Raw genomic sequence first — 16,509 nt, 5'->3', positions numbered from 1 at the left:
CACGAAAGACCTGACAGGCTCATTTCCCTGCTACGTACGTTGGCAGTGTATACAAATGTCAAAACCATCGATAACGAAATCTTATGTAACTAAATTCTATCACTTTTCCAAGATCTGTAGCTATTATTGTAGCTATCATAGGTAATTAATTGCATTTTCGGTCATCTTTGGTACTTTAGCCACTTTTAAATATTTGAGAATTTAAAAAATGCCTTGTTGGTCCTGTAATCAGGCTATGTGGTTTCGGATCTCGTCGTTCTGGGTTTGAATCGAGTGTCCAGTCATGACCCGATCCCATGGACCTATTGAACTTTTCTTTCTTCAAAATAAATTTCAATAACATTTAACAGCACGGATTTGAGAAGTTGATTTTGTTACACACCTGTGCTTCAGAGAGCATGCTAGATATCGATCCCAGTCTTTATCATAAACATCCGATAGTGGGTTTGAATTTACCATTATCACCACAATCCCGACAACCCATATTGGAGCAGCGTGGTGTGTTTAAGCTCCATCTCACTCTTTGGTAAGAAGAGTGGCCTGTTTTTGTAGTGGGCCGTTAAAATTCCGGTAAAATTTCTCATTCCCGTAAGAATACGGGTATAAAATAGCCTATAGCAATCGGGGATAGTGTAGCTTCCCAATAGTGAAGAATTTCTCAAATCGGTTCAATAGTTTCGGAGCCTATTCAATGCAAACAAGCAAACAATATAATCTTTCCTCTTTATAATACTTATTAGTATATTTTTACGTTGTCTTTTAATTTACCTAATGTATTTTTTTCATTACTTTTTGTTTTTGAAAGTTCATAATATAATATTTAACATCATCATCATCATCTTATCAGCCGATAGATGATCAACGGTCCTGAGACTGCAGCCAGCAGGCTCGCTGCGACACGTGTCACCACCATAAATCAACCTGGCAGGGTTTCAACTAACATTGCGCTTTCCGCCATAGGGTCACCATTTGAACTGCTTGGAACCCCAACATTTATCGACTCTTCGAACTGTGCCCTGCCCATTGCAGCTTTACCTTAGCGATTCATTGAGCTATGTCGGTAAGTTTGATTTTTCTAGTCTCATATATTTTAACTTATTATTATTATTTGGGCAAACTAGTCCGCAAACCCGCTTAGAAGTAGCATGTGGGCTTAAGCTTTATATCTCCTCCACTACTATTATATGTAGTGGGATGTTAAAATACGTTCCACATCTTCATCAATCAAAGATGTCAACAATCGATATTGTTATATATCGATTATATAGTGTATAGCAATATGTTCTTCTAACTTAAATATCAATTTGCAAAATTTATGAGCATTAAAAAGGTCTTCCTAGCATCAAAACTGAAGATAATACTCATTGAAAATCAGAATTAATAAGCTACTAGCTGCGAAAGCTGCTAGCGAACTGCTTAAGAATTATCCCGACAGCAGCGCCACTTACCGGATTCAATTGTATTTCAAACCCATTGATAATAATATTTCATTCAAATTGGGCTAGCCTTTTAGAAGGAGGTTAGAAAGGATAACAAAAACACAAACCTATAGAAGAATTAAGTGCTTGGCGGCCATTGGATTAGCACGCAGGAAGTAAAACTATAAGAAGTGGTAATGATGTTGACAATTATAAATTATAATACTGTATAATTTTTTAAAAGAGCAACTGTTGAGTGTCTTCAATTCATTCGTTATTGAGTTGTGAGAGTTTCCGACTCTTCTCAGCAAAACAAGCCTTCAGAACTTTTGGTAGATTCTTTATAATAGTCAACTTTGACGTTTCAAAAGTGTTTGTAAATCCAAACATCGTATTTTTTTTTCAAGTAGGCTCTATGTATGATGTATTTAGTTTCATGGTATCGAAAAGCAAGAATAGAAAGAAATGAACTGGAATTTGCAATTGATACCAAAATAACATCATAGAAACTAATTTAAAAGCATATTTAGTTTGTCGCACTTCGCAGGTATACGTGTATGTTTAAAAGTTGTGGGTTTTGCCGGCTCGCGGCAGTGTGGTTGAAAACTATTTTGTAACTAAAGTTTCACGACTGAAAACGGTACGTGTGAAAATTTTATATTGAAATCATTTTGTAAGCGTAGGTACATTCTGCATATAATAATTTTCTATTTTACTTTATAACGTGTATAGGAAATGTATTCGAGTGGTTCTGTCGAAACTAGCCTTTCTAATTTCTAACTTCAACTGTAGAGCTATTCATTCATATCTTGAAAACTACCGTATCGTTTTAGATTACTTCGTTCTACATTCCTGCTATATTAAGAGAAAATAATAGTAGGTAGATTGTTATACAAGAGGGTAAAAATTAAGTAAGTAGGTACTAGCCTAAAATGAAAAAGGTTTAATCCGTAAATAGTTTAACCATACTAAAATAATGACCTCTATCTATGTATAAATAAAAGAATCATCATAAGTACGAGGTACGAGTACGGAAAGCCCTGATTGTTTGATAAAAATTTGAAATTGGAACGAAATGTGTTTATAAAACGTCGTATCGGGTTCCTGATTTTATTTTTCTTTTTGATAAATCTCACCTTATTTATGTTATTAGATTTATCGTACTTGTCAGAAGTAGATATGACAGTCTAAAAGCTAGAGCCAAGATAACGAAACCATGGAACAACAGCAAAGTAATAATCTATATTTTAAAGGGGACTGCCCATCCCCGGCTCATGCCTACATTAACCACTCAGCAATTTACCTATTGATATCTAAAAATATCTTGATAATTCTACTTTAATAATGAAATCATTACTTTATATAAAAAAGTTTGTTACAACGATTTACGACATTTTTAATTCATCTTTAATTTTCCCACAAGGGAACAAACTAAAATAGATGACCACACAGGTAAGTTTTACGAGATTTTTTCAAGACTTATGATTGGTTTGTTTGTTCGTTTTCTTGTTTGTTATGCTTATTGGTAACAGAAAAAAATAATACAGCTTCAATAGTACACCAGCTAACATTTTGCCCTAGAAGAGTGATAATTTATTTTTCATTAATTTATTAACCCAATTAATTAACCAGGCTCTTATTTATACATCATATTATCATATCCATATACTTTTAAACGGGGGTATACCTGGGTTTCCTGGACCGATGCTGTATGGGCCGGTGGACATTCCCCTTTTCGAAAGTAACAATTTACTAAGGTACCAAAGATTATTTTCTTTTCTGGACTTGTATTAATAAATCTTAATTGAAAGGATCTAAAGTCTCTTAATTCGAATGACTAAGTATGATACCATTTTCAAGTGATAAAGTTATATTTAACTTTACTGCATTATAATACTGCTATCTCTGTACACCAGAAGGCAATTTTAATGAAATTATAATTAGTCAAATCTCTAAGAAAACCACTCTCCTTGAAAATGTTTAAGTTGCTAAATACTTTATGAAATCATTTGGAATTCTATTCAGAAAGTTGTTAAAGATAATTAATTATTTTAATTAATTATATGAAGTGCAATGTAATGTATAATAAATAGGATATTTTTTGATTAGGAAGATTTTAAATACACATTATTATGTAAATAAAAAGATAAAATTTATTTAATAAATATTATTTTATTTCGGATAAATTATACTTAGCTAAATACAATATCCATAGAAGGTACAAGAATAGTAATAAAACAATTGAGATGTATTTAAATAAAACTTCACAATTACGGTTAGCTTCTATATTTTCACTTATAATTGCGCTAAAATAATAATAATCAATTCAACCCATAAAATATAAAAAATACGATATTGTTACAAATGGTGAAAAATGTAAGAAAATTAAAGTCAGATCGAATCTATCAAGTACTATAGCAATTGAATTTTACATTTACCCAGCTCATAAAATGTAAAATTAATTGCAACATATAAAAGTCCAAAATAAATTAATTTTCTTTTGTTTTATTAAATAAATAATCAAATGAAACGTATACAGCATTACATAATAACATTTAACAACATTCAATATAATAATACACTATTTTTGATTATGTACACATAGCTTACAATTTTTGTAGTTAATTGAAATAACATCTATGATAATTGATATTTAAAATTTGACACTTAGAATGTAGCCGTAAGTATAATAAGTATCTTGCCTTAGAACTACCTATAGTTGTTGACAATAAGTTGTTTGGAGCGGAGATGAATTTACCTATACGCGTGTGTGCTTAGTTTTGTCTATCGTCTTCTGAGCTTCCTGCCTTCACTTCCTTGGGTAGAGCCGACTGAAAACGAAATAAGGTTTTTGTAATTTTCATCACTAAAGGGAGAGAGGCATCTATAGAGATTGAAACTCGCTAGTTTCAATCTCTATAGATGCATTTCAATTTCTATCTTTTGCCTTTCTTTAATAGCGATCACCAGGTGGACTGGTGGTCGCTATTAAAGAAAGTGGAGTCGCAGGGATTCGCTGGATGCAGGTGGCTCAGTATCGTGATGTTTGGAAGTCCCTACAAAAGGCCTATGCCCTGTAGTGGACGTCCATCGGCTGATATGATGATGAAAATGTTTGCTAATAAAGCAGATTTTCCTACGGTCTTGATTAAACACCTACCAACCGCCGAAAGCTCTATGTACGAAATACAAGCTAAATTGATCAACGTGAAATTCGGTTTTTCTCTTTATAAGAACCATTTAATTTTTTGGGGTTAAAAAAAACCTATGTGTTAAAATTGTCCCTAATTCAGGGTCTATCTAATTTATTCAAATCCAAATTTTAGCCAAATTGGTCCTGGGTTCGTAGTTGTTGGTATGAAATAGTAACACACACTTACCCACGCAAATAGAAACATACAATCTTTTGCCTTTATATTTGTAAATTCTAAATTACATATAAATTTATTCATTATACTTAAAATGGACTTTACAAAGCTGAAATCTCAAACAAATCTCGCTTATTATTATTAAGGATAAAGCTTTGCCCCCTCTACTGTGGAGCATGGGTCGAGTTTCCCAAGTGTATCCCAGGCCACGACGGCGTCGTCAGGGTCGCCAAAATACAGAGGAGAACTGGAACCGTGCGTCGAGCGCACAATAATATTTTCCCCCTTCCAGAATATTGAAGTCTCTTCAACATGCTTCTCGGATGTTCAGCATCTTACGACGCACGGTAGGAGACGGCCGGGAAGGCGACCGCGAACCGTCGCACATGCATGTACCATGCATGTCAAACAATGCATTACATACCTAGTCTCAATTCGATGTTAACTTGTCACTCCGTTAAAAGTACCTATTCTTATACAGTAATTTGTTTATATACAAGCGTCTTAACGCGCAACAAATAAAATTAATTAAAATTGAAATCACCTCATATGGCAGTAAGAACATGTTGTTGTCAGATCGTCGGCCAAATCGGAGACGCATCGACGGAGCTCGGCCCACGCGGTCCTGATCCTGTAGTAAAGAAACTCGTGAAAACTACAATAAAAAGAATAACAACCATCATAACGATAACGCGATGATTAGAGTGCTCACCACGTCTCGTCATAATTGCAATAGTTCGATATACGAATAGATAGTTTGAAAACTTCGCTTTTCCAACTAGGGACATTTCATTCATTATTACATAGTCTGGCCTTCCTCTGTATGCTAGCCATTCACCATCCAATAAGCCCACGTGCCTGCAGTCCCGTTCTGCATGACATCATGCAGATCGCGACCAACATTGTCTAGATGTCCTAGATGACCTGCCGTTAGCGCTGCAGGCACGTGAACTTATTGAATGGTTAGTGGCTAGCATAACAGTAAACCCTGGCTGAGTTTTTTGTGATCTCTTCTCGATTCATGGGGCACTTGGAATTCTCGTTACTTTAATTATAAGTTTTCGACGTTTTTATCACTATTCAATCATGACGTTATAAAATTGCTTGTAAATTTAGCTTAATTGAAACATAAATGAATGACTCTGACTTTGACTTTGACTAATGTTTGACTATTTAACGATTACTATGAGATGTTAATGATACCTCTCCGAGACACAGGTAAATTCACCAACTTCCCAATTCCGGGATTACGAGTTTTTACTAAAATTTCTTAGAATAAAGAAACGAAATTAACAAACGTACTAGCTGTCTCTATCCTTTTCCCCTCGAATTCTCCAAGATTCCATCATGAGATCCTGACAAGAAAAAAATGGGACCACCCTGTGGAACCTTTCCAACCAAAAAAGAATTTTCAAAATCAATCCTCAAATATACTACACACACTCACACACATAAAAAAAACATACAGCCGAACGTAGAACCTCCTTCTTTCTAGAAGTCAGTTAAAAACTAAATATCTATCTAACGTTTCACTTGTACCTATTAGTTGTGCTTTCAAATAGTGTGTACTCAATGCCTTTCGATTACTTAAAATAAGTTTGAATATTATCTTACAACAAAACTTAATCAAAGTTTTGTTTCTAATATAAAAGTTACACCCATTAATTCAAGTGCTTTCAACAATACAAGAGTTATTGCACAACATATTGCACAGTCTGGACGTCTCGGCAAATAAAAATTGGACTATTCGCCGTAAAATAGCGCCATTGTCGTAACAGCGAATAGTAGTTTGTTAGTGTGAATGAGTTCGTTACGGGACTTCATGACATATTACACTTTTTATGTAGTCTCGATCACTGGACGTAGTTCTTTTGTGGGTATTTTATTTCAAAAAAACTAACAGACGCTCGCGATTTCGCCGACAAGAAAAAATATGTAAACTTTTATTGGGTGAAAGCAATTTTTAAAGTAATGTGTAAGTTATAATATTTTAAAAAAATATTTTTTTTTTATCAACGGTGCTATTTAAATAAAAAAATGATGGTAGACACAAAATAATAAACCTTGACTGAGTTTGGGTTCTTCTCGGACCAAGGCGCCTTTGGAACTTCAATTTTGGGCGTTGGAAATAGACCTTCATTTAACTTCATACTATATTTGAACGTTTTTTTAATAGGCTTAGTTTACAAGCACTTTTGAAACGTCAAGTTATGTCATGATTTAATTAAGCCTAACGGAAGTTATTGTTCAATCTGCATAACTACTAAAATATAGTTCCTAAAAGTAAACCAACAATAAATAGATACGTAGCTCTACATTATTAAGAACTGCATCAGTAATATTGTATCCAGAGGCCCTTTGGATCCTTCTTTTTACTGCGTGCTTGCCGTTTGGCTGTGCAATGGACTTCCGGCGGCGACCGGCGACTGTATTTCCTGTCACTGCCCTACCTACCTACGATACCTTCACAAAGTCCCTCTGAGTAGAGCGTAATTTAGATGATGACAAGCTATAGAGTTATCATCTTTGACTGTGATATAATGTTGTCAATTAATGAGGTTTGTAAAAAGATAATTATAGTTTAATTCTATTAGTAGCTTTCAGAAGCTGTACCTACCTATTTAAATAACAAAATAATTGCAATAATATGCTGTTTTAAGCTGTCTTTCTAACACAAACAAATTTATTCTCTCATATTTTTTACTGAAACTCGTTAAAGGAGATGGTCCACAATTGTATGGAGCCCAGGATTAGTCATTGTACCCTAGCGGAAATAAAAGATATTTTTTTTACTATTTTTGATTATACAAATCTACGAATTTACTTTAATTCTTTCAAAATAATAGTCATTATCTCCCAAGAAGTGCTACACTACTATGGGTATTATTGGCGGATAGATGCAGTAATCGATTTGACGTTTGCTGTCAATTGTCATATCACAGTTGCTGTAAGGGCGCCATCTTGATATAACTCAAAAATTTGGGTTTTTATTTTATTTATTTCTTATTATTTAGTTAGATTTATTCACTTTAATAAATTTTAATAAAATCCTTGTATTTTTTAAATTTCAATGATATGGGGTACAAGAGTGGACCTGAAATGGACCATCTCCTTTCACTACGTGAACACAAAAAACAGTTATGAAGGGAACCTAAAACTTTACGTAGTCAAAATTTATTTCTGAAAAGCTATAATGATTAAAATTTTAAAATCAGCGATGGGGATTACTTTGAAATACCGTCGCGCTAGAAAAGTGCTACCGAGTACTGTAAGTAATTACCTCCTGTGGGAAAATGTGTGGCACGGCGCGCTCGTCCGATCGTCGTCCGAAGCGCAGGCGCACCGGCGTACGCACCTCGCGCAGAGTCAGCAGCTCGTCCAACTCGTCCAGCTGAGACAATTTGCCAATATTAGTTATATCTTGACAACAAAAGCCGGCCAATGTTGTTGGTCATTAAAACTAATTGTCATGAATCATGATGCGGAGCCGAGGTCCGAGTCTCACTGGAGACGTTTTTAGAGTCGTTCCGTCCTCTGTTTTTCTTTCATGTCTCATCAGGCGATGCTTCTGCGCTCGCCCAAACCCCCCGGTGACGCCGTAACGGTCCCTTATAGAGCCCTCGACACTTAAAAAAATCATGATGCTGATGATGAGTGATCTTCAATCGTATTGTAGCAGCGAAATAAATCCAATAAATTGATTAATTTTCCATGACATGCCAAAGAAGTTGCCGGTTATCCATAATCGGCATAACAAGCAATAAATAAGTAGGTATTATTGAGATTTATAGAAGAGGACAGTTAACACGTGCTCTAAAAAGAAAAGACTTACTTATGCAAGCCACTAGCCAATAAGTTCACGTGCGACATCCAATAAAACTGATCGTGTGTTGGTCGCGATGTCCTTGTTCGTGACATCATGCACACTGCGACCAACTTGCGATGCACATGAATGTATTGGATGGTGAATGGCTAGCTTTGGCGTCATGGACACAAAATATTAATAATAATATTGTTATTAATTATTTTTCTGTAAAAATCAATGAGGTCCTTTTTGCAATTTTTAAAAATAAGTAAAATTTTAAGAAGATGTAGTTCAATCTCTTTAAATTATTTTATTTCGTATCGTATTTTACATTAACAATTAATATCAAAAATAATATTTGTTTATGAAGAAATTGTTAATACAATTCCAGTTTATTTGAAACGTGATACAAATTACATTATCTTCCGCAGATTTTCTTTGCCAATTGAAAATACGAAATATGATAATGCCGTTATAGAACACCAGCAAGCTGATGGTACTAATAATTAAGGATCAAACGAACTTACCTGGAAGTGAAGTTCGATCATAATTATATGCTCAGCTCACTCGACCCGATTTAAGTTAACATATTGTATAACATATAACAAACTAGGACTTCGTCGTCCACAACTTCGTTCGTGAAAAATTCGATGTAATATGCGACCATTTTATAAAAGATAAATCGGAATGAGTAAGTTAATTGTTAAAAGTTATTTTTCGAAGCTTGCTACTTTTGCATCTTGCACCCCAAAAGTGACCTTCATATTCAAATATTTCTGAGATTTTCCGGAAATCTTCAAATTGAAAGCTACTGTATTTTTTTCAAAGATACATATTCCTATATTTGGGTCACTACAATTGATATGTGTACGAAATTACAACTGGATTGGTTTTGTACATTCGTAGAAAACAGACATACATTAAAATGTGCGCGAGTGATGTTATAAGGGTTCGGTTTTTGTACTACGTACGTTCCCTAAGAAGTGAACGTCCCTAATGAAAACCACATGAAATGCTTGCTTTTTAAGTTTATCCTAAACAGACAGACGCCGCCAAGGACTTAGTATAAATAGTAGAAGAAAGTACTCATACGAATAGATCCGAAATTTCGCTAAGCTTATAGCCAGAAATTGCGAATCACATGAGATTTAGATCTTGTTTGGTCGACGATTGGTAAGTGGTGCAAAAAGGAATCCTTTTTAGACAGTTTGAGGCTTAAATTACGGATCTACTTTTGTTGGCATTATCCTCTTAAATGTAATGTACAACAGGTTTGCAGTTTCTTATCTGCCTTCACGATTTTGTACGTTTCTTTGTATTATTTTGCATATCAAGATAGTGGAGAACGGATGTTCGTAAAGAAGCTTATACTTGGTAGTCTAAAAGATCACACATTCACCACCCGAATTGGTAACTTGATATTTACGATAATAAAATTGAAGATATATTATGTAATAGAATGGACATTCCATATTTTATTAAATACTAGCGGACAAAGATGAAATTTATCAGGGATGTAGTTTATATTTAGGATTTAGCGACAGGGCCGGATTAAGGAGGTCTAAAGGCGGACGAAGTCACAGGCGTCCGTTAGAATTTTAATAAATGCTTCTTTATTTCTGATCGCCGTTCAGGTCTTAGCCGTATAATATTGTCTCAAGGGTTTCATATCCAGTTTATTGTAACATCAAAAAATGTTACATGATAGTATCTGTAAGACGTATGATGAGATGGCTTTACGATTATTTTATGTATGCGCAATGTTTTAATATTTTTGTCGCAGTGTCTTTGAAAAAACACCTAAGTAGCTCGTAAAGCTCAAACGGGTAAGTACGAGTTTCTGTTTTTGAGCCACGAGTGCGGTTAATTTTATTTTATTTTGATGGAAATGAATTATAAAATGGCAAAAAAATAAAATTGTCTGTAAAATCTGCAGTTTTTTCCACTTTGTTGGTAAACAGTGCACATTGAATATGGCTTTAGTACCTATAGTCTTCCTATTATCTATTCTACCAAACCTAATTCCCGGCGACACTGGAGTAAGTACTCTTTTAACATCATGGGCGCCTCTACTATGGAGTATACTCGCAGGCGCTTGCGGAGACAAGTCAGGGTTGGAGCGTCTTCCGAAGCGCAGGCGGCGCGAGGGCGAGCGCAACGACTCGCGAGCGAGCGCGTGTACGCCCAGCGCGTCGTGTTGCGTTAGAGTATACTCACAGGCGCTTGCGGAGGCATGTCAGGGTCGGAGCGTCGTCCGAAGCGCAGGCGGCGCGAGGGCGAGCGCACCGACTTGCGAGCGAGCGCGTGTCCGTCCAGCGCGTCCTGTTGCGTTAGAGAATACTCACAGGCGCTTGCGGAGGCATGTCAGGGTCGGAGCGTCGTCCGAAGCGCAGGCGGCGCGAGGGCGAGCGCACCGACTTGCGAGCGAGCGCGTGTCCACCCAGCGCGTCGTGTTGTGCCAGCAGCGCGTACAGCCCGCCTAGTGCGTCCCAGCCGCTGCGACTGTCTGCCACTGATAAACAACTTCTTATTAATAATAATAAGTAAATTTAAAAAACCAAGTATAATAACTGTCTCATTGAAAATATTTGAAATTCTTCAGTGCTTGAAGACGAAAGTCTTCGATCAGTGCGTGTTGCCAGTGATGACTTACGGAACCGAGACTTAATCACTGACTATGGGCCTTATTAGAAGGATCAAAACACTTAGCGGGCGATGGAGCGAGCTATGCTTGGAGTTTCTCTGCGTGATCGAATCCGGGATCCAATCCTGATCCGCAGACGAACCAAAGTCACTGACATAGCTCAGCGAGTCGCGAAGCTAAAGTAGCAATGGGTTGGCCACATAGTTCGAAGAGCCAATAAATGTTGGGGTCCCAAGGTGCTGGAATGGCGACCCCGCACCGGAAAGCGCAGTGTTGGTCGACCCCCCACTAGGTGAACCGAGGATATCAAGCGGGTTGCAGGGAGCCGCTGGATGCTGGCGGCTCGAGATCGTTGTGCTTGGAGGTCCATGCAAGAGGTTTATGTCCAGCAGTGGACGTCTATCGGCTGACAAGATACTGTATTCTGTATTTAAACACAGAGTAATTATTGTAGTATATTATTGATTAGTCTGCGTATTTAAATCGAACTTTAAAGTGGAAGTCTTGTTTAGTTCAGATGTCCATTTAGTCACTTTGGTCGTTAATGAACAACAATATGAATGTCTCCAATGGGGGATACTATATTAACTTATATTACATTTATGATACACATATTAACTTCCAACCTAAAACCCATCTGCTCATAGGTAGTCTTTTTGACTGATTGCACGATGCATGGAAAAAAAGTAAAACTTTCCGCCATGTTAATGACCGTAACATCCACGTTGATCAGACAGTAAATATTTATTAAACCTATCATTATAAAAATGATAATGTTTACTCTTACTTCACTGGTCAAATATTATACAAAAAGTAACGTAAACATTGACTCTACAAGACACACATATAAGTTTCTTGAAACTATTTTGTCTAGTCAGTAATTTAGGTTTAATGTTGATAATTACACAAAAATAGCTGTCTATCGAAATATTAATTTTTAAACATGTACGAGTAGGTATACCCAAATATCGTATTACGTCGAAGATGGACAAGAAGTAATCTCATTTATTTTCTTATGTACATGAATAATTAGTTTTATTTATGTACGTAAAAAAATAAAAATAAATAGATAATTTTTAAACATGTAGACATGTTTTTATTATTCATGTACATAAAAAAATAGTAGATTGTTATACAAGGGGCTAAACAGACCCATTATATACGAGGTATTTTTAGGCCGCCTAAATAGAAACCGAGTCTATAATGGGTTTACCCATTTTAGCCCCACGTGTTACACTCTGCTTTTCACTACGATTGCGAGAAAATAAAATAGTTTAGTACAATATTCAATGATTTATTTTAATTGAAAATTAAATATACAAAGTCTACAATTTTGGATATTATGCTGATAGATGCTTTTTTTACCCAGTAACATAATTTCCGATTACTGTGAAGATAAATAATAAGTATGTAAGATAAACGTGGGAGATAATAGTTTAAAAAAACTCCTTTCGTAAGTGAATCCATTCGTTGTTGTTTTCTCCACTTATAAAATTTTTCGTAGGTAAGTACCTATTTAAGTAAATGCGTCTCGACTTTGATGGTAACAGATTGAAAATTTCATCCATCTCCAAATTAGGATCACCATTCTCACTAGAAAAAGACAATAATAACAATTATTGTTGAAAAATATGTAAGTTACGGTCACAAATTGACAATGAATTTCTGAAAAAAATCAAGTGTGTATTATTCACGCCAATTGTTTTTTAAATTCTCACTTTTTAATTTTATTTTTTTCTCATGAGAAAGAGGCAAAGGTATTACACCGTAAAGGATGTCCCATGTCTTCAAATCTCGCTCTATTCGCAACTCAATATAAATTAAATAAAAAAATAAACGCATTCCACAGACAAGAACGCTGCATTTCATTCCAATTTAAAGTTTTTTATTTATTTTTCAAAACAATCAGTGCCTTACCTATAATGATTCTATTTTCGAATAAAACCTCCTCCGTTTTATAGTAGGCTAGTACTTGGCTAGTACTCGTAACAGACAAGAATTTAAAAAACAAAATTACTTTAGCCCCTAGAGGCTAATATGCTTGTTTAGCCCCGCTGTGGAGTGGTAATATGACAGTGTTTTTGAGCAAAAGTAGTGAAAATGGATATTTTTTAAACAAGTAGGTTTACCCAGATGTCGTATTACGACGAAGATGGGCAAAAACAATCTCATGTATTTTTTTGTGATAGATGATTCATATATTTTATTTTTTTATATATAAACGCTTTCGAACTAACTACACGAATTCCGTAATTATTAACAATTTATTTTCATCTTATGAAATAATTATGTCCGGTGAAACTTTCGCTTTGCATCCGAACCTCGCTTGGTAACTTCATAGTATTTGAATACGAATATAACTTTGATGAATAGTGTAAAATCTCGTAATTACATCGACTTTTTAAATAGTAGAGACAACTTGTCCAGGAGAGCTACTCCCATTAATAAAAGAATACATTAGGCTGAACATGTATAATGTACATAAGAAAACATGAGACTGAAAAGATCTATATGTAATATGAGTACTAAAACATAATGTGCTAAAGTATAGGTTTGTTTGACATGAGTCTGAAACTGTATTTGCATTTTTAAAACATTTTACTTTAACGATTTACCTAGATTGCGGTTTGTATGATTACTTAGATCATCCTGCTAGTACATCTGATTATCTAAGGCTAATTGGACAGAAATCTAATCCACTAACTATCTGCAAGTCGAGTTCATCTCGGACTGTAATCACCCTTATTCCCGAAGGACTTGTACGTTAAACGTGGAGGCGTTAGCTCGGCTTGTATATCGCAAACAATTTGTTTCCCCAGTGTAAGGATTTCAAGTTTTATGATGTCCAATTTATTCGGTATATCCAAAGTCCGCCCCACAAGGTAAAGCTATAGAAATCACGGATTCCATTGTTAAGTTTAGAACATTGTAACTGGAGTTATACCGTCACGTTTTTCATTATATTTAAGGACTTTAATGCCTACTTCGTAATTTAAAGTTTAAAGCGTCAGTCTTTTGTATTTTGTTTCTATTATTCGACGTTATTTTCCATTGCCTACGTTACAAAATATTTGTAAAGCTAAACACTATATAGGTAAGTAGGTATATAATAACAATTAAATAATACATAAACGACAAAAGTGCTTTTTATACTAGACTAGCGAACTTCCACGATTTCGTCCGCCTTTATGCATTTTTAATCCGGCCCCCTTGCAAAAACCGTTCTTATTATACGTCTGCTAACTATAAACTACCTCCATGCCAAATTCCATCTAGCGGTTTTAAAGATTTCGTAATGCGACCTTTTAAAAAAACCTATTAAGGTACCTATAGCCTGGAAAATTCGTTCGTAACACCCCCGATAGTGCGCGCGGGCCGGGGGGCGTGTAGCGATGAGCAAAAAAACCCACAACTGATCACCTTCCTCGCACTCATGATTTCAGATCCGCGCAATCTTTCCCCCGTCACCCGCATATCATGGGAGTGTCATCAACAAACTTTCCAGACTATATAGACATTTAGTTCTATTGAACTATAACTTTAGACGACGAAGAAGTTGATAACAATTAGTTAAGTAAAATTTAAGAATATATTACGACTTAACAAATTTCATTTTAATTTTGAATAGTCAACTCCAAAGCGCGTTCTTCATTAACATACTATTCCCGTAATATAATATGCAAATAGTTCGTTAAACCGCTTCATTTAATTAGGGGATGAAAAGCTTTATTCCAGCAGAAATGCGAACAGTAATTTTAAATGTTACCTTTAGGTAGGTACCTAAACCCAAATTACATATCGTGTAATGTAATTGAATAGTTCAAGTTACTTTACTAACTAAACTCCTGTTTCAATTTTCGTTATCATAAGAATGTTTTATTTTAATTAGAATTTTTCATATCATTCATCATCGTCATCATTATCAACCCATATTCTCACTGTTGAGCTCGAGTCTCCTCTCAGAATGAGAGGGGTCAGGCCAATAGTCCACCACGCTGGCCCAATACGGATTGGCAGACTTCACACACGCAGAGAATTTAAAAAATTCTCTGATAGGTATGCAGGTTTTCTCACGATGTTTTTCCTTCACCGTATGAGACACGTAATATTTAATTTCCTAAAATGCACACAACTGAAAAGTTGGAGGTGCATGCCTCTGACCGGATTTGAACCCACACCCTGTATATAGATTTACATAAATGTTTTCAAGTCCGATTCCAACACAAGTAGTCTATGATTTGACGTATCATTAACTACTTAATTCATATCGTATCACGTGACACGAGCTCATTTACTCGTAGTTTTGATTTATAGCGGCCCTATTTTACCTTGATATAATTAAGAGGGTTTGACTATTTGGTGACACGGACTATTTGACATGTTGTCCAGCCGTGGCGTGCACCATGCATTCCATAGAACCACTGCCTGCCCTATTTTTTTTTAATCCACTTTATCCGCATGAAAAATAATGTTATCTTACATCCCCATTTTAGGCTTACTGCACTAATTTTTGTGAATATAACTAGAAAAATTACAGACTTGATTGAAAATTTCAACTCTATTTAATAATGCCAAAGGATTGAAATTGTCATAGTTTTTATTTAAGTTGTAGTCTACGTACTTGGAGGTACTATTAATTTTTCATAAATATAACTTGGAATTGATCGACTTAAAGTTTTGGACACTCATTACAAATGCATTCAATTTCCATTATTTCTTTAACCTTTAATGTGAGTAATTTCATAATTCTTAAATCACAATTTATGTTCCACAAATGTGGAACATAAATTGTGATTTAATATACCGGTCAACTTGAGAACCTCCACCTTTTAAGTCGGTTAATAAGTAGGACTAGGAGGTAGTATTTTTCGTTATAAAAAAAGAAAAAATAAAAAGACGTAGACCCATTTTCCATCACGTCAACATATATGATTGATGGATTGCTTTCGTAAAGGATGTCTCATAGGGTCAATTGTGATTTTGAGGCACAGCTGTTACCGGACTAGCCCTTGCCAATTATGGGTTTCAATCTAACAGGGTTCAGTATCGATCATTTTATAAATATTTTTCTATTAGTACCTATCTATATATAATATATACCATTACCATTGTTATTCGTTGACATTCAAATGTACACAATAATATAAGAAACAAAACCTGAATCAAGTAATTTAATGCTAGCCACAAACGGTCAATTATTCTCACGGTTCTGTAGCACCCACGACTATTGATCGTGTGTTGGTCACTGCGTACATGACTTGTATAGTATGCCGC

General features: G+C 35.3%; 1 protein-coding gene across 1 annotated transcript in view; it reads right to left on the bottom strand.

Annotated features, from left to right (window-relative positions):
* Positions 1-3,640: 3,640 nt before the first annotated feature.
* The window catches only part of LOC112042855 (short neuropeptide F), a 63,204-nt gene continuing 50,335 nt past the window's right edge, over positions 3,641-16,509 (bottom strand). Inside the window, exons 3-6 of the mRNA XM_024078031.2 lie at positions 10,937-11,103; positions 8,067-8,177; positions 5,331-5,417; positions 3,641-4,249 (exon numbers count right to left, since the gene is read on the bottom strand). Of these exons, the coding sequence (XP_023933799.1) occupies positions 4,193-4,249; positions 5,331-5,417; positions 8,067-8,177; positions 10,937-11,103 (422 nt within the window). The 3' untranslated portion in view covers positions 3,641-4,192. The remainder of the gene's footprint in view (positions 4,250-5,330; positions 5,418-8,066; positions 8,178-10,936; positions 11,104-16,509) is intronic.

Source organism: Bicyclus anynana, chromosome 12, assembly GCF_947172395.1.
Source record: "Bicyclus anynana chromosome 12, ilBicAnyn1.1, whole genome shotgun sequence".
Classification (NCBI taxonomy): Eukaryota; Metazoa; Arthropoda; class Insecta; order Lepidoptera; family Nymphalidae; genus Bicyclus; species Bicyclus anynana.
The sequence above is the reverse complement of the archived record's forward strand: the minus strand, read 5'-3'. Positions and strand labels throughout refer to the sequence as shown.